Consider the following 24,847-nt stretch of genomic DNA (forward strand, 5'->3'; position numbering starts at 1 on the left):
AGAGATTTGCTGTGTAGTGAGGACGAGGCATACCACGGAGATGTCATATAGAGGCTACAGAAGAATTGCAGAGTGATGATAGCGTGGAAGCACAGCTTTCGAATCTGTTTCGTGACAGTTCCGAATCTGACGATACGGATCACGGCGATTGTGTGGAAATCGACGACGAAAAAGAGCCCGACCTGTCACACGGAGATAATCTAGGTGAGTCCTGGCATAAAGAACCACATAGTATGCAGTATCACCCATTTACAAAGGAAGAAGTTTTGTAAATTCATCCTGCTGGCAATTTTCCTCTGGGTTTCTTCAGATTATTGGTAACAGACGACTTGTTGCAACTTATAGTTGACAAAACGAACGGTAACGCAGTCAACATATTGCTGAGCGAAAATACAAAATAGGGATCTAGAATCTCTAATGGAAACCTCTAAGTATAGGCGAATTACTAGTTTTCCTGGGTGTTTCGTTACATATGGGTAACGTTAAATATCCGCGATTACAAGACTACTGGAAGAAAGGACCGCTGTTTGAGAATAGAGGAATAGCGATGAGTGTAAGCAGAGACCGGTATTTGATCATATTACGCTCTCTGCATTTCGCAAAAAATCCACTTCCAGGAAACCAGACGATCGTTTATATAAGATACGACCTATATTGGATTATTTTAACACGAGAATGTCTCAAGTGTATTACCCGGGAAGAGATTTATCAATAAATGAATCAATGATTCTTTGGAGGGGAAGATTGTCATTTAGACAATACATTGCATTGTAAAGCGTTCACTTCAGTTTTTTGCGAAAGAATTTGTTGTGCTAAATTTGTTTTAATAGCACCACAATTGAAGTGATGGGGGACACGAGAGAAGCCTCCACGTAGGGTGTGTTTCGCTTAGTAATTTCAACACATCCGGGCGTCCCCGATAAATTTAGACGGCTAATTCTCTCTCATACCAGGAGCAAACATTCTACTTAGTCGACGACCTCTATCAGAGTCAATCTTAAAAATGTGCATTTGAAGTAAATATAATTTCAAATGAATCTAGTTTCCTTTTTTTCCTTCTTAAGAATTTGCGTTTTGTAATCCAAATTTTTCCTCAGTGCAGTGGATTTGTTGCTTGGTTGGATTGTATTTTTTACATTATCAGTAAATCACGAACATTTGAATGACGCATGTGACCCCTACAGGTGTCAGATAGCAAACGGACTTTAAAACATGACCACAATAGTCGAAGCTTATTTGAAGTAATGCATCGAAGGTGTTATTAAGTCAGTAAAGAACATGATTCTACAGATCTTACAAGGTCTTGACGTCAGCCTGTAGCTCAGATGTGTTTAGCAGCGTCGGCTCCGAGCTGTACCTGCCGTTTCAGTGTTACCGGCCCGCACTCTAACGTTGCCGGGCCGTACTGGAGAGCTGCATGCCTGCACCGATGCTGCAGCGAAAGTGTTAAGGAGCTACATATTTTGACGGCAGCATCACACAACAAACCTCTTGAATTGGTTGTAAGCATGCCACACAAGTTCAGAAGGAATGATTCCTATACATAAAAAACTGCCCTTCATAATAATTCAAAAGGGTGAACACTATCAAAACTGTTACCAAATTACAAAGCTAACTTCAAAGCTAAGGAAGTTCTTTCTGTATAGCTTCTATTTCGTGTAATAGTGTTATATTTGCTATGTGAACACTTCTATAAATGGTCAGTAAGCAGCCACATTTAATCTTCTGTAAAATGGCTCCTTACACATTAAAAACACAGAAAATTTAAAACTTGCAGTTTCTGTTTTTTAGCATTTTTACGAACGTAGATTCTCATGAATTTGTTTTGCTTGACAGCACATCGGTTCAGTGTGGTGTCTGCCCTAGCTATTTAGGAATTTAAATTCAATTCAGCTCTTACAGTGACAACTATAATAAGTTTGCAACAGCTGCACTAATCAATCCTCGGTTTTGTTCCATACATAGTATTTCAACTGAATCATATTCTGTGATTACTGAATTGCCCTTAGAACACTCATATGCAGCAAATTACCATCACAACAAAAATAATTATTGGTAAACAGATCCTCCTCCTGACAAGAGTTAAAGCAGCCATTGGCTCCAAAAGCTTGTAAAACTTAAATCCTTGTTTGTGTGTGTTTTTCCCCTGCCACCACTTGGCAAGTAGATCTTTGACAGCTACCCATTGACATTAAATTACCATCTCAGCCAGAGCTAGGTGCACAGTAGATGGAAATTCTTGCAAAGTGGGGGGGGGGGGGGGGCGCAATGCAACTCTTCGTAACTGAAACAACATAGTTTGAGATTGAACTATTTTATTGTAACCTTCAAATACGTGAGCAGTAAATCTTTACATTCCAAAACTGCAGCAGTCCAATCAGCTCTGATGTGGTCATCTCTATAATAAAAGTATCAGCAGTGTTGAGGTGTCCCGAGTGTGGAAGTTACATACCACACAGCATTATTGCAATGAAAATATAAAAAACTGAAGAATACCTCTAATTGCATCAATTTAAAATGGCTGCTACCCTCAAGTTCATTACAGAAATCTTGGGATTATAGTAGATGAAGTTCAACCTCAACAAAATTTTGGGATGTGTTTTATTTTCCCGATATTCTGATACAAGGAATCTGCAGTACTTGCTGGATGATAATTTTATTCAGTTATTCTAATTAACTGCATCTGTGAAAATGCCTGAACACTGAAAAAGCCTAATATGTAATCCTCAAAATGAACATCAAGGAACAGGTTAATGTGGCAACTCTGCAATGCGAAAGTACTGTGATGCAGCTGCCAACACCGCAAGAAACAGCATAGTGTTGGCAGGTCACTCACTATGCATTCAGTGACTTCATAAACAAACCTTTTGCATATTGTTGTACATCGCTACTTATGTATGATTAAAACTACCGGAGAAAGGTCAGCTGAGCAAACGCAAACTTAAGTACGAGTTATGGCATCATTCCCACAGTATAACTGCCAGCAATTTTTTTTTTTTAATCTCAGACAGCATTAAGAGCGCCTACAAATCAAATCCACATTTTAGATGAACTTTAACATTTGTCAAGAAATTGCTGCCATTTCTGAGGGAACTGAAGAGTGTAATGAGTAATTTCCTAAGCAGGCATTACAGCTTGATCAATGAAGAGAGGCAGTTCTGGCATCTCTTTGCTTAATATACTCAAGTAATTCACTTTTCTTTATAACTGGTGCATGTTGTTCACAAATGATACATCTTACTATACTTACTGCAGATTTCCTGTCATCTGCACCACAGGTACAGCAGCCTACCACAAAAGTGGTTGTGTTAATGATTGATCATGCATTACTACTCACTACAGAACTGCTTTGTTCAACCATGATGAATTATCTAATTTAACAACCAATATGCAGCCCAATTGTATAAAAATGGTATTCCAGGGTTGCCACAAGTTTCCCTAAGTGAGATTCCCTGATTTACAGACAAATTTTAGCATTTTTTCCTGACATTTTTAGATCTGAAGCATAAGTAAAGACCTAAGTTACTTCCATAATTCTTCCCTTGTGAGCAAAAATCTTAAGTACTAACATCAACATCTTTTGTAACTGTTTTTAAATGGATAAAGGAAGCAAAAATGGCATACATGTTTTGTTAAGACCACTTAGATTTCAACAAAATGAAACATTGTGACCTACACTACAGGTGATCAATAAAATGTTGCTTCTACTACGTTCATTAATGTCAGTTATTAGTCACTGTGCTATATCTTATTTCACAGGGACTGTGTGAATTTTCTTTCAAGAAATATTTGAGTACATAAGAGTACAAACAGCCAGCAACTGCCACCATTTTCTTATCTATAATTTCGAGTATATAAATTATTTTCAAAGTGCCAAAAAGTACTAAAATAAATACCTATAAAATGCGGCACACTGTATGATGTACTTGCGACGAGACAGTCGATTCCCGAAATCCATAACCCGTGGCCTCTACCTGCCGAGGAGCACCACAATCCCAGGTCCTTGGATAAATGACAAATATCTGCTCACACACACACACACACACACACACACACACACACACACACACACACACACACACACACACACACAGAGAGAGAGAGAGAGAGAGAGAGAGAGAGAGAGAGAGAGAGAGAGAGAGAGAGAGAGACCTCACCTGCAGGCAGATGAGACTAGATCCGAAGCTGCTTGGCTAGTGGCAAGAAGTGGTGGCAGCACTGACTGCAAGCAAGGGGAATGGTAGGAAGAGAAGCAGTAAGAATGAGTGACTAAGAAAACAGGACACATTCTCAGCTGCCCTATCAGCTACAATGCACGTCATCTCAGTAGACAAACCATTTTGTCTACTGAGAAAACAGATTTTCCAGTGTTTTTCGTATTTCCCCAACATTTGAAATTTCAATTTCAACTTGCGGCAACCTTTTATTCCTATAACCAAGAAAGTAATTCCATGTTGAACTGACATTTTTGAATAACTCTAGAACACACATACTGACAAGAATGCAGTGGCAAGATCTGTATATTTAAGCTTTTTGCTATCAGATTCACTTACACCCAATGTCTTTGGCAAACCCATAAATTACAAGCAGGGTCAAAACTCAACACTTCAGTGCTACAATTCATTAAATTTCAACATTAGTGTTGAATGATCATAAGAACAATTTAAACCACCAACCTACTCCATACTACCAAAATCTTTGTTAAGTATTCCTCATTTTACCATTTAATGTTACGTACTACAATGAACTCTACACACAGTTCCTATGACAAAGCATGCAAATTCCTTGGAGAAGGGTGTCAAGCATGCATGTTGGCAGTGATCTGCAGCTGGATCACAGTATTGTACGATTAAGAAAAGTAATGCAGTTCCGATCCAATGAAATAGAGCAATAGATAGCTTAATATAACGATCACACATACAAAAGATTATGTGTCACTTTACTGTATTTGGCAAATGTTATACCTGTGTAATTAGTACATTCATTTTAATTCATGGTTATGATTGCCTGACAAAAATAATCTACAGGAATGAAACTTATTGGTAAGACTAAACGTATTTGTTAACCATTACACTATCACTGCCTCTGCCCACACCAAATTGTTACGAACTACCCACAGCAAAGGAACAGCAGTTGAACGGAATGGATGGTGTCTTGAAGGGAGGATATAAGATGAACATTAACAAAAACAAAATGAGGATAATGGAATGTAGTCGAATGAAGTCGGGCGATGTTGAGGGTATTAGATTAGGAAATGACACTTAAAGTAGTAAAGGAATTTTGCTATTTGGGGAGCAAAATAACTGATGATGGTCGAAGTAGAGAGGATATAAAATGTAGACTGGCAATGGCAAGGAAAGCATTTCTGAAAAAGAGAAATTTGTTAACATCGAGTATAGATTTAAGTGTCAGGAAGTCATTTCTGAAAGTATTTGTATGGAGTGTAGCCATGTATGGAAGTGAAACATGGACCATAAATAGTTTGGACAAGAAGAGAATAGAAGCTTTCGAAATGTGGTGCTACAGAAGAATGCTGAAGATTAGATGGGTAGATCACATAACTAATGAGGAAGTATTGAATAGGATTGGGGAGAAGAGAAGTTTGTGGCACAACTTGACCAGAAGAAGGGATCAGTTGGTAGGACATGTTCTGAGGCATCAAGGGATCACCAATTTAGTATTGGAGGGCAGCGTGGAGGGTAAAAATCGTAGCAGGAGACCAAGAGATGAATACACTAAGCAGATTCAGAAGGATGTAGGTTGCGGTAGGTACTGGGAGATGAAGCTTGCACAGGATAGAGTAGCATGGAGAGCTGCATCAAACCAGTCTCAGGACTGAAGACAACAACAACAACAACAACAACAACCCTTCCTGTATAATTTCAAGCACTTCATCTTTCAATTTAATATACTGAATAACTTTAGCTACTACCTGCTGAGATGTACACTAATGAGATCTTTAAGACATCACAAAATTAAATTTGTGTGTATGCGCATACACATTTTTCCAGAGCTCACTAGGGTATCATTTCCTTGTCCAGCTATGGTACAACTTAAATCCTGCTTGTCCCAAAACAAATAAGGCTAGACTGGAAACTGACATTCAGTGCAGCCAATTAAAGTGAATACAAAATAAACACTAGCGGAATAACATGTCTGATTCCTATAAAATTGATTCTGTGTCAGATAAACAGTGAAACTTTACACAGAGCCATCAGCAAAATCTATGATGGTAGAACAGCTAAATTGTGAATCAATGTTTCTCAAATTTTTTTTAAAAAAAACATTGGGCTAAGGAGATGCATCAAGGTCAGTTTTGTTTTAACATTTGCTCTTAATCACACACAAGTGTTGCCAACCTCTGTACTTTAGTGTCATATGCACAACAAATTTCACTGCATATTATTCACTATACATCCACCATGAAAATTAAGTAACTCTTCTCTTTGTTCTGATTTTTGTTACCTTTTAGTACCTGATTTCATGGCAGTTCTGATGTCATTACTATGAGTTCAAAATGAAGTATTTTATGCAGGAAATGTGTACAACTGTACAATTTACAGCTAACTGAATTCATTTCAGAGCAAAATTTTAATTTAACAAGTATCTTAACCTGCCAATGCTAAGTATAATTATGTCTACTGAAGAGAGGAAAAAACTGTACATAGTTTAGTTTCACACACATCCCTGCTCTGCACATTAAGATATCAAATGTATTAGAGGATGTTCTGTTTGTGGGGCACTGAACAGCACAGTTATCAGCGCCCGTACAAATTCCAACCTTTGCTCAGTCCAATCTTGCCACTTTCCTGAATGATAATGAAATGATGAGGACAACATACCCATTCACCTCGAGGCAGGTGAAAATCCCTGAACCCAACAGGTCAAATGTATTAGACACCATTTACATTTCAGTAATCTTAAGACATTAAAAGGGCCACATTTTAATGCTCAAAGGTTATTACTATTTGATTATGTCACAGAGTTGCTGCAAAAGGATTTGACATGACTGTTATTGTATATTATTTATTCACCTGAACTAGTGACAAGAACATTACAGAAAAAAGCAATATGAACTTTTGGAGCAATGAACAAACAATTCAAGGAATGCGAAGTCAAATGAAAGTTCTTCACAGATTACATAAATGCCTATTAGATGAGATTCAACTGTTTGAACCTGACAGAAGCTAAGTTCACATTGCACAACTATCTACAACATTCTAACTTCCAACTGTCAAAAACATTAGCTCGATACTGAAACAGTTGTGGCATTTCATCTAAAACAGGTTACTGGAATGATAAGACAAAACGTGTCTTCCATGAATTCGAATTTGAACACAATGCTGCAGTTCAACAGTATTAGTCTTTCCAGGATATTAAATGAGCTTTTGTATAAAGTACCAGTTTTCTTTCTCAAAATGCAGCAGGTAAAAGAAATGTTCTGCATAGAAGACAACATACTTAAAGTTGACCACAGTCATTGACTACAATCTTCTTGCTTGTTTTGCCACTTTGAGAGCCAAAGGATTCAATCTGAAAAGAAATTTGGTTTTCAAGACTTGCAAAATGTTTGATAACTTAAGTATAGGTATGTATTATGCATCATCAATTTACCTTTTTAACTACATCCATGCCTTCAACGACTGATCCAAATACAACATGTCTATTGTCCAGCCAACTAGTCTTTGCTGTCGTTATGAAAAACTGGCTGCCATTTGTATTGGGGCCAGCATTAGCCATTGATAGAATTCCTAGAGAAGAGAGATTGTTAGTATCCACACACTAAAAACATATTGATAGACATTAAATTTTAATTACTCTACCTGGTCCAGTATGTTTTAGTGTGAAGTTTTCATCTTCAAATTTATTGCCATAAATAGATTTTCCACCAGTGCCATTATGGTTTGTAAAGTCACCTCCTTGGCACATGAAATTTGGGATAACTCTGTGAAATGTGCTGCCCTTATATCCAAATCCTTTTTCTCCAGTGCAAAGAGCCCTAAAATTCTCAGCAGTCTTAGGCACTACGTCCGCACGTAGCTGTAAAAAGTTTAATAGTTTCAGAAATAAAAAATATGCTACAGCAAATGTGTGCTGTATACTGCAGATTTGTCATTTTACACCAACTACTTGCGCTCAAATTACTGCTTAGTCAAGATTGGCGGAACCACCCACAGTCAACTTAATACTTCACAAATCAACAAAATGCCGACTTCGGTTCTATAATTTTCGCTACAAGATACTAAATTGCTACGCACGGAACCGAAATAAGCACTATCATCTGGCCGGGCTGTATCAGATTCTGCAACCTAACGGTCAACCCTACACGTGCACTTCCTACATTAACAGTTCCAATAAATCCAGCAAAATTTTCCCACAGTTCACCTTTCGTTAGACTTTAGCACCACATTTACATAAACATTATTCGAGGACGTTGTCGAATCACCAGCACCCCTTTAATTTCTCTTCCGGCTGTCCCACCCGATGCTGGAATTTGGTGGCAACCTTCCAATTATCAATCACGTGTCTCGTTAACATGTTAAACAGTTGCTGTAGATTTGACTGGAATGCAACAGCTCTGCACATACTAGCAAAACAGGAAGGCAACATTTCACTCAGCTCTGAATATTCCGCTTTCCTTTTTCCGCGTTCCTATTACATATAGGCACAAACAAGTTTACCGCTGACGCACGTGGGCTAACCTACGAGCAAAAAGTATTTACTTTTTTTTATTAATTCCTATTTTTTAACTTTTTTATCGCTGACCTATTATGATCCACCCATTACTTAAAAGATAGTCAAATCATGCTAATTATCACTGCAATTACTTTTTATGCACAGGGGGCTACTTTTATACACACCTAATGTTGAAATATGTCAAACGAAATTTAAATTTTGGTAACAGTAAAAGTGGAATAATACATTATTTCCACCGACCTTGAAATACGTTCATGAAGAGCAGAAAAAAAATCCTTTGGCTTAGATAAATATTGATTAGGATTTTCACGGTAAAAATCTCCCACACGACCCAGAAGACTTTATATTCACGATACATTTCACAAAGCAGCATTTCCACGCGACATGCCGGCAACCTACTAAACCACGCTGCAATGGAGAAATGCCTGGAACGAGATACTACTATAAAAGTAAATTAAATCTACTGGAAACATACCTCAATCACAATTCGTCCAATGGTCTGGCCATCAGCAGCCATATCGAAGAAAACTTTCGGACGGCTCATTTTCGTAGCAAAATAACGAGTTACGTTACTGCTTAAGCTCAACTGCAAACCTCGACTGCCACCGATTCTCTGCAAAGAGGAGCCGGATTGGCGGCATAGGTTCAACACTGCGAGAGCCATAACTACGTACTGACTGTTGACGAAGTAGTTCTAGGGAACACAATACTATCGTAAATGACACACCGAATATTTTTCAAAAAATAATTTTACAAGGAAACAGATTAATTAATTTTATAAGACAGTATACATAGTCGTGTTCATCGATAAATATATGTACTATTTCCTTGTGCGGATGAACATGGTGACTAGTAGCGTACATAGCGGAATCACATAAATGGAAATTGGGGCGTTTTTATGCGTTATATCATAAATTAATAGTTGAAACAGCTGTTATTTCGGCTGAATGTTTATGGCAACTCCAGTTATTTTTCAGAATTATCCATGGTTTTTTTTAGTTAATGATACTTGTATTCACACGCATGCGTATAGTCATCTGCACTACGTGATTCAAAATATAATCATACGTCTCGTCACTTTTCCGTTCTAAGTCATATAGATTATCAATAAACGTACGGTTTCCCTATATTTTCTATGTTCTAATGTATATTTACCATTATATAATTTATACATAAAATTAAGGAATATCAAGCTATGATTCTGTCATGACTGCCCAAATCAGCGCCTGTGTTTCCGTGTATGTTGATGGCTGAAAATTAATTACGAGAAGAATTTAACTTAGGCAGATTTTTTTTAAGGAATTAGAGATTCGCATTGGTAAGACTGGCTATTACTGCAGTTAGTTTTGCTGCTTATTTTGTAAATATCATTGTTGTTGATGTTGTTGTTAGTGCTGACGAAGTATGACTTCATACTGTTATAAACGATGTGTATTGTGTAGGCGGATTAGAGAGAAATGCGAAAGTTCAACCACAAATAATTCCATATTTATTTTGAAATATTAGGTAGCGAATTCTATTCTTATGTTGTCTCTTGTTCAAAAAGTTGTTTGCACAAACACACATCTATAATCAGCGAAATGCAGCAGACGCTCTCCTGTGGTTCTAGTACTTGACAGCGCATGTTGTTGCTAGGTAAATATTTTTCAGTAGTGGACTTCTTTATAGAAACGTCAATCTTACAGTTTAAAACTACAAAGCGGGAAAATATGGAATGCTCTAGCAACCAATCTGTCATTTAACTTGTCCAAATGTAATTGGTGTCAGGGGATAAAAGATACAAAGATAGTTTAACCATCAGAGACTGAAAGCGTAAAATATTTAGTGCGTTATTGGAATGAAATGTTAGGCTACAGGTTCGGAATATTAAATATTGACAACTTAGAAAGGCAACCACTGACTTCATCTTGTGTATTGGCAGTCTTTGCATAATTTGACAATGTGGTATACTGGAGGCAATTCCTATTCATTTTATTATTTTATTAGATCCATTTTGATTGGGATATTTAAGTGCAGAGCACAATATCTACCCCTTGCATTTTACAATGTAGCATATCAGACTAAATAAAACCATGAATAAGTAGAATGACTCACTCTGTGCCCAAGGTAGTAACCTCCAATCATTTTTGTAGGCCCATTGGTGAATCACTTGTTCACTAGTGTGTAATTGCACAGATACATGGAAAGTTAAAGATGCAAAATTTGCTTGTCATTATATAAGTTATTTTACATTCAATTATACTTGTCCACAATTGTCATCACTCTTGAACTCTGCAAGTGTAGAAGGGCTCTACTACCTCTCCCACTTGTCAGTCAGTGCTTGCAGTAAATAATCTTGCAGGAACAGACCTTTCACAGAATGGTAAAGGCATTGTATCGAAGACAGGCACACAAAAAAAGAATAGAAATTTTACTAGCTTTCGGAGGAATCCTGTAACGATCGAGGGGAACCCATAATGAAGTTTGTCAGTCTTAAATCATATGCACTGCATACTTTTACTTTACCTTGTTCATTGCATCACTGTTAAGTGTTATTAAATAACACTATATTGTGTTTTGCAGTATTACGACACATGTAAAATGAAGGTTGCAATTTTGGTATGTCATACCATTTAATTTTTTATTTTAATATGATTTTTCTGTGATTAATCCATGGTTTCTAGAAAGTCAGTAAAACAAGACAAAATAATTATCAGTAGCTAATAGAATCCACCATTCATCGTTGCTGCTGACCTGTGCTTGGCTAAGTCATTTTAAGACATTGTGCCACTTGAAACATTGTGTACACCCCAGTATTTTAGATCCAAACATAATATGAAATATCTTTTCTATTTTTAATGCTCTGAACTGTAGTTTTAATGATCATCTATATCTTTAAAAATGCAAAAACATGATTTTACATAGTTCTTAAGATCCACTGTTGTCATGTATGGGTTCTTACAAATTAATTAATTATGGAAAGCATGCATGTTGACAATTGTAGCTGAGGTTATTTTCACACTTCCTATGCGATTTTCTTATGCTGTTGTTCGCTATTTTAATAGTAATGATTTCTTCTTAGCCATTCCTAATTTATTTCATCTGTCTGCAACTGAATAGTCAAATCGAAAATTTAGCTATAACCTTCCTTCCTTCTCGTGCAAAGTATTTTGGCCAGTTTTATGTGTTTGTTTGCTCTTGTAAGGACAGTTGAAAAGTACCATAAAAAGACATCAGAGGTACTATTTTATGGAGAAAAATACAATGAGGAGGCATTAATGTTATGAGACATCATATTGCTCCTTTGCCATCCCCTATTTAATGCATACTACACAGTAACAAGTAGCAGTATCAATACAGTACTGCTTCCCACCTAAAAATATAATAGGCCTACCTCTGAACATTAGTGTCGCCTTGTATGATGGTGGAGTTTATTTAAGTATCTCCATTATTGTGAAAAATATTGACAGGAGAGCGTGAGACATCCCTAGAATACTTGTTTTTCATGATTAAATGAATGTTATGTCATAACACTTTCCCAAGTGTCTTGCCGAACTTGTATATGGCAGTTAATTGATATCATCTCTAATTCCATTTAGAGTTGGTTTTGGTACCATATTCCTAATTACTGCAGGGCACATGTTATCAGTTCTTGCCTTAATTTTAAATTTGTCTCAAATTTATAAAAAAATAAAATAATGGCGCCTAATTGGTATAGCCCAGTGAGTGCTTGTTTTTGGCCTTTAGTAATGTTTGGCTGCGTAACAACCAGGTAACATGTGGAGTATGGTTTCCCTAAATCACACACAGTTTTAATCTGCCAGAAAGTTAAAAAGTGTGAATAAATTTATGGCAGAGCCACTCTATGGATGGAGTTTGCCACTCTAAGAATAAGGAGGAGAAGAATAGGTCACTGCACGTCAGCAGTTCTATGTCACTGTCATATCTAGTCTTGAGACTCATATTAATTGTACCAAAACACTTAAAACTTTCTGCAAAAACTTTTCTATAAAGTTTTGTAACTGAATATAATTTCTTATCCAATGAAAGAAATTATTTTCTATGAATCTACTTATTAATTCCAGATAAACATGAAATAGCCACTAAAAAGTGGCATGGTAAGTTAGTTCAAATACCTTAATTAGCAGCTGTGAGTATTAATAAAGCAAAACTTACTCTCTCGTCAACAAATGTACGAGGTATTCACTAAATTTATCATCCGCCACTTAGAAAACATAAGAGATTTTTTTTTAAAAAAAAGACAGGAAGTAACTTGCTCTAGAAATGAATTAGTACAGTACAGTGAGCCATTTGCAAGATGTACTGTAGACATAATTGTTGGAGGAGTATGAATTACAAATTTATCTGGGATTTTCAGATTTTGAGAAAGATTTTGACTCAGTTCCAGCTAAACTTATGCTGACAGCTCTTGAGAAATAAATATATAAGTCAGCAGTACAACTTCTGTGATGGTTCACCAGGATAGTGAGTAATTCAGAACAAAGAGAGGAGTCAGGTAATAAGTCGACATACTGCCAAAATCTTACTTGGTAATCCTAGAGGAAGTTTCCAGGTCCTTCAACAAAGATCGAACACCTGCTAATGAAATGTGTCTGAATCACATTTGTTGAGTTTATGACTTTGTACTGTTTTTTTCTCTGGTGCAGATAAACTTCACCATGAATGGAATAACACAGTACAATAAGTGTGGAACTAGCCTTGAAAATCAATTAAACAAATTCTGGAATATGTAAAAACAACGTATCAGAAAGGAAATAGTACTAATAAATAGTGCTGCCATGGAATCAGTTGCTGGGTTTTTGTATTTAGGGAAGGGTTTTCAAAACAGATTTTCCAATGGATCTAAAAGGAGAGAGAGTAATCAGTGTGTATTACCACTTTTATTTAAAGGGAGTAGACCCTGAATGCTAAAAACATTCAAAAATTCATTAACTATCGAGTGGATGCACAACACTAGCAAGCTTGTGGCGTACTCTGTACAAATGAAATGAATACCTGCCTTTATTTTATCAAGATAAATGTGTATTAACAGAATTGAAGTTAAATGTTAGTTTAATTACACAATGTCCTCCACCAGTAGCTGAGCAGTCAGGGCAACAGAATGTCAATCCTAAGGGCCCAGGTTCTATTTCCGACTGGGTCGGAGATTTTCTCCGCTCAGGGACTGGCTGTTGTGTTGTCCTAATCATCATTTCATCTCCATTGACATGCAAGTCGCTGAAGTGGCGTCAAGTCGAAAGACTTGCACCTGGCAAACAGTCTACCCGATGGGAGGCCCTAGTCACATGACAAAAAAAAAAGATTACCCAATGAAAAAAAGGAACTTATGAGCTAAACTACTGTTTAACTAAACAATAATAAAATAAAATTTCATTGTATCACTCTGTTGCCATGTACAAATGTTCTTCCCCCTCCCACTGTCCCCCATGACCCACTCGAAGCACTAAACAGTGCAATCGCACCAGATCCATGCCAACTGCTTATTTGATTACTAATAATCTTGTAGATAACAGCCTCACTGTGGGATTGTGCTGCTAGCTCAGAATCTGGGTCATTTTCTCACACAGATCACAATTTTTGTCTCGCTTAAGTACGCTGTTTATGGTATATTACTGTTGCTCACATGGACATATGACAACATAACTTGTATTAGCTGAAGCAGTAATGAAGGAATAGGCATGGACTTGCAATTGTAAACTGTCAGTGGAATGATACAAAACGTTATTTATGATAGGTGGACTTCATATGTAGGTGTGCCCATTTGAGGGCTAGATATTATTTTGTGCCAGTCTGCTGAAAATTAGAATCCAAGCAACAGAAGTTTAGTTCCTCGGAACCACAAATGTGACAATGTTGAGAAATGATAAAATTCTACTAACTGGAAAGAAAAGTATATTAAAATTTTTGTATATGCAACCCTTAGCTGTAAATTCTAGAGATAATGAAGAATGCAATGAAAATGGATACAAGAGTATCAAAACTTGACAGTTAAATATAAATGAGTGGAAAGGGCAGGTACAAACCATAAATTGGTAGAAACTGTGAATAACTGATGAACAGAAGGCCAAGAGCATGCCCCCACCACAAATCATAAATAAATTACTGTAAGAGACTGAAGTTTGGAGGTGTAGGGTTCAGATCCCACCCAACTGGCCTGATTTAAGTTTTCCATGGTTCACCTTTATGAACTGATGTAAATGTAGTGTTGCTGCCTGTGCAAAGGAACTAATTTTCTTCCTCCTCGCTCCCAATTCTTCTTCAATCTAAGTTTCTGCTCTGTCTCCAAATACCTTATTGTCAGTGACACATTAAAGTGTGACACTCCATTTATTGACACCTGAAGTTGTCACAGTTACTGGATAATGGTGGCATCCAAAAGGATATGAGACATTAAATCATAAACATATAGTCATCATTTCAGTTGTGTCTGATGCTACTCTGCAGATCCATTGTTTGGAATTGTGAGTTACCAGGAATGAGCAAATATTGGTCTTATTTGCAGAATGTATTTGTTGCTCACTGCATAATAAAAGCCTTACCTTGAGCAATGAGGTGTGAAAAATAAAGCACCTGTGTGAGGGGAAACAATTCAACCACACTAGTAATTGATTGTCCTCGCTACCTTTAACTGGTTCATCATGTCACTGGGACTGTGAAAATACAAATTCTTGTACAGAAATATGATGATGATGATGTAAGATGTATGACCTTTTGGTCCTGACTTACTTATAAATTGAGGAGGTAGGGGGCAGTGTATTTCCTAAACATTTATATGTAAAACTGATATTGTTCAATGTACAAAGGTCTCTTTAAATAAATAATTTCTCTGTGTTGTGATTTACGCAAGTGAAGCACATTTTTTTTATTATCACTGCCTATGTCTGTAATTTTTTTTATTTTTCAGGAACAGACGTTTGAAATGTCGCAGTTTGGACAAACCACAAAAAACCCTCCATGGGTGAGGACTACAGGTAAGGCACTTTATCTGCTGCTCTTCTGTATTACTGACTTCATACAGAGAAAAAAAAATATATATATATATTTCTTTATTTATTAGAGGGAAACATTCCACGCGGGAAAAATATATTTAAAAACAAAGATGATGTGACTTACCATACCAAAGCGCTGGCAGGTCGATAGAAACACAAACAGACACATACATACACACAAAATTAAGCTTTCGCAACAAACTGTTGCCTCATCAGGAAAGAGGGAAGGAGAGGGAAAGACGAAAGAAAAACCCACTTCCTTTCGTCTTTCCCTCTCCTTCCCTCTTTCCTGATGAGGCAACAGTTTGTTGCGAAAGCTTAATTTTGTGTGTATGTATGTGTCTGTTTGTGTTTCTATCGACCTGCCAGCGCTTTCGTATGGTAAGTCACATCACCTTTGTTTTTTATATATATATATATATATATATGGTTATAATGAAAGTGCTGGCAGGTCGACAGACACACAAACATACACACAAAATTCAAGCTTTCGCAACAAACTGTTGCCTCATCAGGAAAGAGGGAAGGAGAGGGAAAGACGAAAGGATGTGGGTTTTAAGGGAGAGGGTAAGGAGTCATTCCAATCCTGGGAGCGGAAAGACTTACCTTAGGGGGAAAAAAGGACGGGTATACACTCGCACACACACACATATCCATCCACACATATACATATCCATCCACACACACACACACACACACACACACACACACACACACACACACACTGTGTGTGTGTGTGTGTGTGTGTGTGTGTGTGTAAGATTTTTTTTCCATAAAAGTAATGTAAAACTTTTCATTGTGAAGTTGATCCTATTCTGTAGTTCTACATTCACTTAATGGTAAAGCATTGCTAGTCTCGTATGTTCATAGTTGAAACTGGATCAACATTTGCATTTATACATTGAACAATGTAATTTTATAGTAACATTACATGTTCAAAATGTATAATTGTGCCAAATGATACCATGTATGACAACTAATTTGTGCAGATAATAATGCTACATGGCTACATGAATTTGATCGGGATTGACATATAGGGCTGGAGACACATATAAAGAAGTTTATAATTTAACAGAATCTTCCATCACTTCTTGGTAGAACAACATTATAATAAAAGAACAAAAGCAAACTGGTGCTTTTCATTTATTATAAGTTTATTATAATTATTCTAAAAATAACTTTTACACCTTTCATTTGTATCGCTTCACTCATCACTACCCCCCCCCCCCCCCCCCCACACACACACACACACACACACTCACACCACAGAGAGAGAGAGAGAGAGAGAGAGAGAGAGAGAGTGTTGGTGGCAGCGGTCCTCAGTATGAAGACTTGTTTCATGCGCAATACAGTTTTTGCCCTCCACACTAACTTCCATTACATAAGTGATATTTCCTTAACACTCCACACTCCAGGATGTGTCTTACCATTTGATCCTTCCTTTAGGTCAAGTTGTGCCATAAATTTGTGTTTTCCTAAGTTTATCTTCATACCTCCATATTTGTTATTTGATTTGCGCATCTGAACTTCTTTCCTCTAGAGCATCCCATTTCAGCTTCTACGCTCTATTTGTCTGAACTGCTCATTGTTCATATTTTGCTTGCGTATGAGATGACACTCCAGACAAATACTTTCAGAAAAGACTTCCTGACACTTTAATTGATATTAAATTTGAACAAATTCCTCCTTGTCAGAAATGCTTTTCTTGCTATTGCTAGTCTGCATTTTATATCTTTTTTACTTCGGCCATAATTAGTTATTTTGCTGCCCAAATAGCAAATCTAATCTACTACTTTTAGTGTCTCATTTCTCAAATTTAATCCCTCAGCATCACCTGATTTAATTCGACTACACTTCTTCACCCTAATTTTACTTGAGTTGATGTACATCTTGTGATCTCTTTTCAAGACACCATCTACACAATTCACCTGCTTTTCCAAGTCTTTTGCTGTCTCTGACAAAATTACCATTTAATTGGCAAACCTTCCATGAGCTTTAATTCCCTTTTCCAAATTTGCAACCCAATCTCATCTTTCCCGGTGTTGGCTTCTTCCTCTTTCCAGTCGCCTGTAAATAATTTGTGTCTTTTCTTTTTAGCCATGATTTATAAAACTAGTACTTTGGTAGTTTTCACAAATGCCATCTTTCGAATTTGAATTATAACATTCTTCCTGAAGTGAGAAGGTATTTTGAGTGTCTTGTACATCTTGCACATCATGTTGAATAATTTCATCATGGCTGGCACTCCACAAGATATCAGTAATTGTGATGGAATGGCATCTACTTCGTGGACTTTGTTTCCACTTAGGTCTTTCAGTGCTCTGTCAAATTTTTGACGCAGTATCATATCTGTCACCCCATCTTCAGCTACTTCATCTTCTCCTTTTGTAATATTGTCCTATGGTTTGTTTCCCTTAAATTGACCTGCTGTATATTCTTTCCAACTCTTAGCTTTCCCTTCCTTGCTTACTAATGGCTTGCCATCTGAGCTGTTGATACTCGTACAGCTGCTTCTCTTTCCTTCAAAGATCCCCATTCCTTCTTAACCATTTCACACTTTCTGTCAGTCTCTCCCTTTTAAGATGTCTCAATTCTTTTTCATCTGCTTGATTTGATATGTTTTAATATTTTCTCCTTTCTCCAATTAAACTGAATTTTCCAGTGTTATCCAGGGATTTTTACTCTGTCTTGTCTTTTTACTTATGTGATCTTCTGCTGCTTTCTGTATTTCATCTCTCAAAGCTACCCAGGTGTCATCTGTTGTATTCATTTCCTCTGTTTCAGCCCCCATTGCCTAATGCTCCCTCTGAAACTCCGTAACAACCACTTACTTGCATTTCTGAAATCTGATTAAGCTCTGCAGTCACACATCAACACTCCAGGATAGCTTGGTGGATGTTCTTTTGGACAGGTCCAAAAGAACAGCCAGTAAACAAGAATCCATAGTTGTGATACACATTATATAAATAGAAGATGGAGGGGGGGAGAAAGGAAAGGGAAGAAACTAATGATAAAAGTTGCATCGGGACTTTATGCGGAATCAGCGATGATGAGTGAAGTACCGGGCTGGGATTTGAACTTGGGATCTTCCGCTTACAAGTCATTTGCATTAACCTCTTCGCCACCAGAATATAATGTTTGTTGTCCTTGTATGGACTATCTCGGTATGCCTCTCAGCTGACCCACATTTCCACCTAGTGCCACCTATCAACTGTCCCTGTATGGGTCCTCAGTGGTTGCTACTATGAGATTCCCACAGGAGGTTGGCTGTAATTGTGCATCTGCACTGTATGTGGTGGATTCATTGCCCATTGAGACGAATCAGTTGTATGAATCGTTCGTATAATTGATTCACCTCGATGGGCAGTGACTCGATCACCTTCATTGTGAATCTCAAAGTAGCAACCACAGAGGACATGAACAGCGACTGTGGATAGATGGCACTAGGTGGGAATGTGGGTCGGCTGAGAAGCATGCCGAGATAGACCGTACAATTACAGTTAACAAAGTGTGCGGATGATGCACTGGTTAATGCAACTGCCTAGTAAGCAGGAGATCCCGCTTTCAAATCCCAGTCTGACAAACATTTTCACTCTTCACCACTGATTCTGCATAAAATGCTGATGCAACTGATATTGTTAGTTCTTTCCTTTCCTTTTGTTTCTCCTCCCCCTCCCCCCCTTCCACCTTCTGCTTACATAATCGAATAAATTATAAAAAATTGTTGAGGCTTTATATCCTCAGATTTGTTTGGTGTGCATTCATTACAACAAATATGTGAAACTACAAATGACACTCAGTGTGTGGGACTGCCACTTTACATTGACCCTGCCTACGACAATATGCAATGTGTTCTTCACTTTGCAATGATCTGTCACTCCTAGTTACAACTTTTCAGACTCCTATCATGTCAGACAAGCCATTTCACTAATATTTTCATTTTGAATAGTGTAGTGTCCTAGACTCGTTCCCCCAATGAAGTCTCATTTAGAAGACTTTTTGGGACACTACTCGAAATAATTTTAACCTCATATATATCCTCTTTCCTGATGAAGCAACCGTTGGTTGCAAAAGCTTGAATTTTGTGTGTATGTTTGTGTGTCTATCAACCTGCCAGCACTTTCGTTTGGTAAGTCACATCATCTTTGTTTTTAGATATATTTTTCCCACGTGGAATGTTTCCCTCTATTATATTCATAACCTCATATTAACTCGTAAAAAAAAAAACATAATTTTCAGGTGAGTTGCAAACACATGCAACTAAAAGACTGTTCCCCTTCCCCAACCCCTCTACATTACTGCATTCATTCAACATGACAGTTGCATTCTGGTCTGAGCTACCAGAGATGGTAGTAATTTATGCATGAGGTGTGCCTGCTTGTGTGAATGAGTGTGTGGTGTCTTCTTTCTTGAAGAAGGCTTTGGCTGGAAGCTACATGTCTAACAGTCTTTTCATTGTGCCTGTCTGCAACTCAGCATGTCATCTTTATGGTGAATGCAGTCTATCATTTTCCTTATATTGTTGATATCCCAACCTGGAATTTTTATTGTTTAGTTTTCAGATGGACTATTTTTCTTTCTCCTAGCTTCAGGTCTTAGGATGTGTCCACCACTGTGAACTGCATTTAACTTTTAGTTCTTTTCCATTGTATCCTTATGCCAGCTCTCAGAAACTTTCCAATACCACACTCCAAACCCCCTGCAATGATGACCTGGCATTTCTCAGGCACTCAGCTGCCCACTGCTTGACAATGGTTGACTTTGACTTTTGCATCTACAGAAATTCTTATTGCAGTGCTTAATCAGTATTGAAGTATCTCGTTATCATGATGCAGCTTGCACCAACCAATCTTAAATAAAAGATTGCGCGCGCACGCGCGCACACACACACACACACACACACACACACACACACACACACACGCGCGCGCGCTTTACCTTTGTTTTTAATCTTAATCATTTATTACATTTCCAGAGCATAAAAAATTGAAAGTGAGTAAGGTAATTGAGATAATATATCACTGCCACATCTCAGTCTGCTTCCTTGTGTAGGTCCCATCTCCCTAATTTCCTGCTGAAAGCCAGGTAACAAGTTCAGGGTAGAAAAGGATCAAATATCAACATGTGGAAGGAGACCCATCAGGCAGTTTTTTTTTTTTTTTTTTCACCAAATTAACATTTATTTAAGAAAAACATACTAATCAATTAAATTCCAGATTATAACAACATGGAAACCATCAGTATAATCCCTCATTAGTCGTTTTACTCATTGCTGAGTGTCGTGACCTCATTCATTCTTACGTAGTTGAAACTTCAGACAGATGTCTCCATCCACAGCGATCTTTGGCCTTTCTTAATATGATGTGAAGAGGCAGGCTGGTAATCTTGTTCGCTTGACCCAGCCATCTGTTTCCTGCTGTCCCATGTGGTCTTCTGCCCTCAATTTTTCCCTGCAAGATGGTCTTCTCTAAATTATCCCCTTTCCTTCTCAAGATGTGCCCAAGGAACTGAAGGTATCTTTGGCCGACATGTGAAGATAACCTTCTTGTGATTTTAAGTTCATCTATTATTGAAACATTTGTTCTTTTTTGTGTCCACGGTACACATAGCATCCTCCTCTAACACCACATCTCGAAGGCATCCTTTCATGGTCCAGGTCTCGCATCCGTATAAGAATACAGGAAACACCAATGCGTCTACCAAGCGCATCTTTTTTGTCTTGGTTATTGCCCAATTCTGCCATATCTGAGTGAGTTTGACCATTGCGGCTCGGCCAAGAATAATTCATCGTCTTATCTCTTTATCACACTTTCCTATGCGATTGATCAGAGAGCCTAGATATACATAATCACTCACTATCTCCAGATTACTTAAGTTTCCTGTAAGTTGGTTTTGATCAATGCCTTGGCAATTTGTAACCATTAGTTTTTTTTGTTTTTTTTTATTTTTTCGCTAGGTCAAGCTTTAGACTAATATCTTTCACTCTTGAGAACAGATTACCAAGTTCTTCATCACTTCCTGCTATGAGTGTAGCGTCATCTGTGAAGCGAAAATTGTTGATTTCCCTGCCACCACTTGAAATACCACCATCCCAGCCACCCAGTTCTTTCCTGATTACACACTGTGTATAGATATTGTAGAGCTGAGGTGACAGTATGCATCCTTGTCTGACACCATTTCTCACATCGAAAAATTCCGAGTGTTCATCATCTACTTTTATAGTTGTGGTTATAAAGACGTTTTAGTAAGGATACTAGGTGTTTTCGAACTCCAGACTCATTGAGCACGTGCCACAACTAGTCCCACATGACACGATCAAAGGCCTTGTTATAATCTAGGAGACAGAAGTAGGCAGGGACACAGAACTCATAACATTTTTCAATTATCTGCCTTAAATTTAAGACTGCCTCTCGAGTACCTTTACCTGACACGAAACCCGCTTGTTCTGCGGAAATCTGAGGCTGCAGAAAATTTTTTAGGCGTTGATTTATTATATGCAGAAGGACTTTACTAGCCTGTGATATTAATGCTATGGTCCTACAGTCAAAGCAGTCCCTAACTGATCATTTTTTGTGCAGAGGAATTAGGACAGGTGTAGTTCAGTCTTTAGGCCATTCACCTGTTTTCCACACCTTATTACGTATTAAATGTAGGGCATGCATGCCTTCCTCTCCCATCGCAGTCAGCATTTCTCTGAAAATACCATCTGTACCTGGGGATTTGTTGTTTTTCAGATGTTTGATTTCATACAAATGTTATCTTCTTCAATGTTGTTTCCTTTGCAATACAGTGTTTCACAGTGTTCTACCATCCATGTGCTCAGTTTGGACTCTTGGGTGATGCTGTTTATCTTCTTGATAGGTCATGCATTTTATTTAGTTTTTGATGATGTTCTCTGTCATCACAGATACTGTTGAGATAATGTGTCCTGTCCATTCGGCAGCTGTGCTGTATTTTGTGGCAAAGTTCTTTGTATGCTTCTTCATCTTGAGCAGTTCATCTGCCACATTGCTTTAGTGTGCTCTGTTCTTCAATTAGTAGTAGAGTGTTGTTCGAAATCCAGGGATTCTTCGCTTGAGGGGTCTTAGTAACCTGTTCAGGGAGAGATGAACTGATCATTTCTTTCATTTTGTCCCATATTTTGGGAGCTGCTACTTCCTGTGTTAATTTTTGGAGTTTGGGTCTTATTCTTTCTCCAAATTCTTTGAGATTAATTTTATCTGTCAGACGAATCTACCTTACTCTTTTCTTTTTGGTCACTTTCAGTTTTATCTTCATTTTCATATACAGCATGATATGGTCACTGCCGCAGTCTGCTCCAGGATAGGTCTTGCAATCTAGGATCGAAGTACGTCAGCGTTGTCTCACCAAAATGAAATCAATCTGATTTCTAACCCTACCCCCTGGAGAAATTCATGTGCATCAACGCCATGGATGATGTTGAAAGAGGGTAATACAGACACATAAGTTGTTATTCATGCAAAATTCCAGTAGCCACTCCCCACGTTCATTTCTCACTCCCAAGCCATGAAGTCCAACCACAGATCTCATATGTCCATCATCTACAATCTCACCTATCTTTGCATTAAAGTCACCTTGGATGACTAATATTTCCTTTTTGGGTGTTTTTCTGATAGTATTTTCTAGCACCTCATAGAATTCATCTATTTCTATGTCTGATGAAGCTGTTGTGGGAGCATAAACCTGAATGATGTTGATATTGCACAGAGTAGCTCTCATTTTAATGGAGATTATTCTGTCACAAACAGGCTCATAGCCCATAACAGCAATACAGAGGTTCTTAGAAATCACTGTAGCAATGCCATTTCTACTCATATCCTCACATCCGGAAAAAATACTGTATTCTTTGCTGGAATCATGAAGTGGCCACATCTTCTCCAGTGTGTCTTGTTGAGTCCAAATATGTCTAGCTCATGAAGATCCATTTCTCTCTCCATGATAGCAAGCTTTCATGTCTGCAAGAGACCTCGCACATTCCAGGTTGCTATCCTTTTAATGCTTCGCAAGGATGGTTTAGATTGATCTTTGCATTCTGAGGCTCCTCTCAACGCTGCCGTCAAAGTGGCTGCCCAGAAGTCATAGCTGCAAACACCAAGGCAGACTCGCGTGTTTTGCAATCAACTGTGAACGTAAATCACATGCAAGGCAGCACCCTCAAAATACAACACAATATACATTCGCAAATGATGAGACTTGCTTTAGCAAGTTAATATAAGTCACAACCTTAGATAAAACAAATAGTTAAAGCCAAACTTAAATAAATAAACTTACACACACACACACACACACACACACACACACACACACACCTTCACAAGGCTTTTAATCAGATCAGGGGAAACTCGCTAAGATTGACAGAGATAATTGGAATGGTTCCAGAATGAGATTTTCACTCTGCAACTGAGTGTGCGCTGATTTGGTAGGAGACGAGATACTGGCAAAAGTAAAGCTGTGAGGACGGGGCATGAGTCGTGCTTGGGTAGCTCAGTTGGTAGAGCACTTGCCCGCAAAAGGCAAAGGTCCCGAGTTCGAGTCTCGGTCCGGCACACAGTTTTAATCTGCCAGGAAGTTTTATAATTGGAATGGATTTGGTCGTACACAATAAATACACTACTGGCCATTAAAATTGCTACACCACGAAGATGACGTGCTACAGACGCGAAATTTAACTGGCAGGAAGAAGATGCTGCGATATGCAAATGATTAGCTTTTCAGAGCATTCACACAAGGTTGGCGCTGGTGGCAACACCTACAACGTGCTGACATGAGGAAAGTTTCCAACCGATTTCTCATACACAAACAGCAGTTGACCAGCTTTGCCTGGTGAAACGTTGTTGAGATGCCTCGTGTAAGGAGGAGAAATGCATACCATCACGTTTCCGACTTAGATAAAGGCCGGATTGTAGCCTATCGCACTGGCGGTTTATCGTATCGCGACATTGCTGCTCGCATTGGTCGGGATCCGTGCTGCTCGCATTGGTCGGGATCCGATGACTGTTAGCAGAATATGGAATCGGTGGGTTCAGGAGGGTAATACAGAGCGCCGTGCTGGATCCCAATGGCCTCGTATCACTAGCAGTCGAGATGACAGGCATCTTATCTGCGTGGCTGTAACGGATCGTGCAGCCACGTCTTGATTC

At 38.1% G+C, this 24,847-nt stretch overlaps 2 protein-coding genes and 1 non-coding gene across 4 annotated transcripts in view; 2 read left to right on the plus strand and 1 right to left on the minus strand.

Moving 5' to 3' along the window:
• Positions 1-7,010: 7,010 nt before the first annotated feature.
• LOC124791457 (peptidyl-prolyl cis-trans isomerase) lies at positions 7,011-9,575 on the minus strand. The gene is made up of 5 exons (XM_047257862.1): positions 9,519-9,575; positions 9,173-9,391; positions 7,824-8,040; positions 7,615-7,751; positions 7,011-7,533 (listed from the first exon to the last, which is right to left on the minus strand). Exons 1-5 carry the CDS (start codon positions 9,558-9,560, stop codon positions 7,462-7,464), a joined length of 687 nt encoding a protein of 228 aa, XP_047113818.1. The 5' UTR covers positions 9,561-9,575; the 3' UTR covers positions 7,011-7,461.
• A 322-nt stretch (positions 9,576-9,897) lies between these two features.
• LOC124715625 (cell division cycle and apoptosis regulator protein 1-like) overlaps positions 9,898-24,847 on the plus strand; it is a 263,366-nt gene continuing 248,416 nt past the window's right edge. The window contains exons 1-2 of one of the 2 annotated variants that reach the window (XM_047243109.1): positions 9,898-10,015; positions 15,602-15,668. In XM_047243109.1, coding sequence (XP_047099065.1) covers positions 15,617-15,668 — 52 coding nt within the window. In that variant the 5' untranslated portion in view covers positions 9,898-10,015; positions 15,602-15,616. Of the gene's footprint in view, positions 10,016-10,122; positions 10,333-15,601; positions 15,669-24,847 lie in introns of those variants that run through there. The other variant, XM_047243110.1, reaches the window with a different exon arrangement.
• Trnal-caa lies at positions 24,180-24,254 on the plus strand. Its single transcript has one exon. It is a non-coding gene; the product is annotated as a tRNA-Leu (tRNA).

Source organism: Schistocerca piceifrons, chromosome 1 (genome assembly GCF_021461385.2).
Source record: "Schistocerca piceifrons isolate TAMUIC-IGC-003096 chromosome 1, iqSchPice1.1, whole genome shotgun sequence".
In the NCBI taxonomy this organism is placed as follows: domain Eukaryota; kingdom Metazoa; phylum Arthropoda; class Insecta; order Orthoptera; family Acrididae; genus Schistocerca; species Schistocerca piceifrons.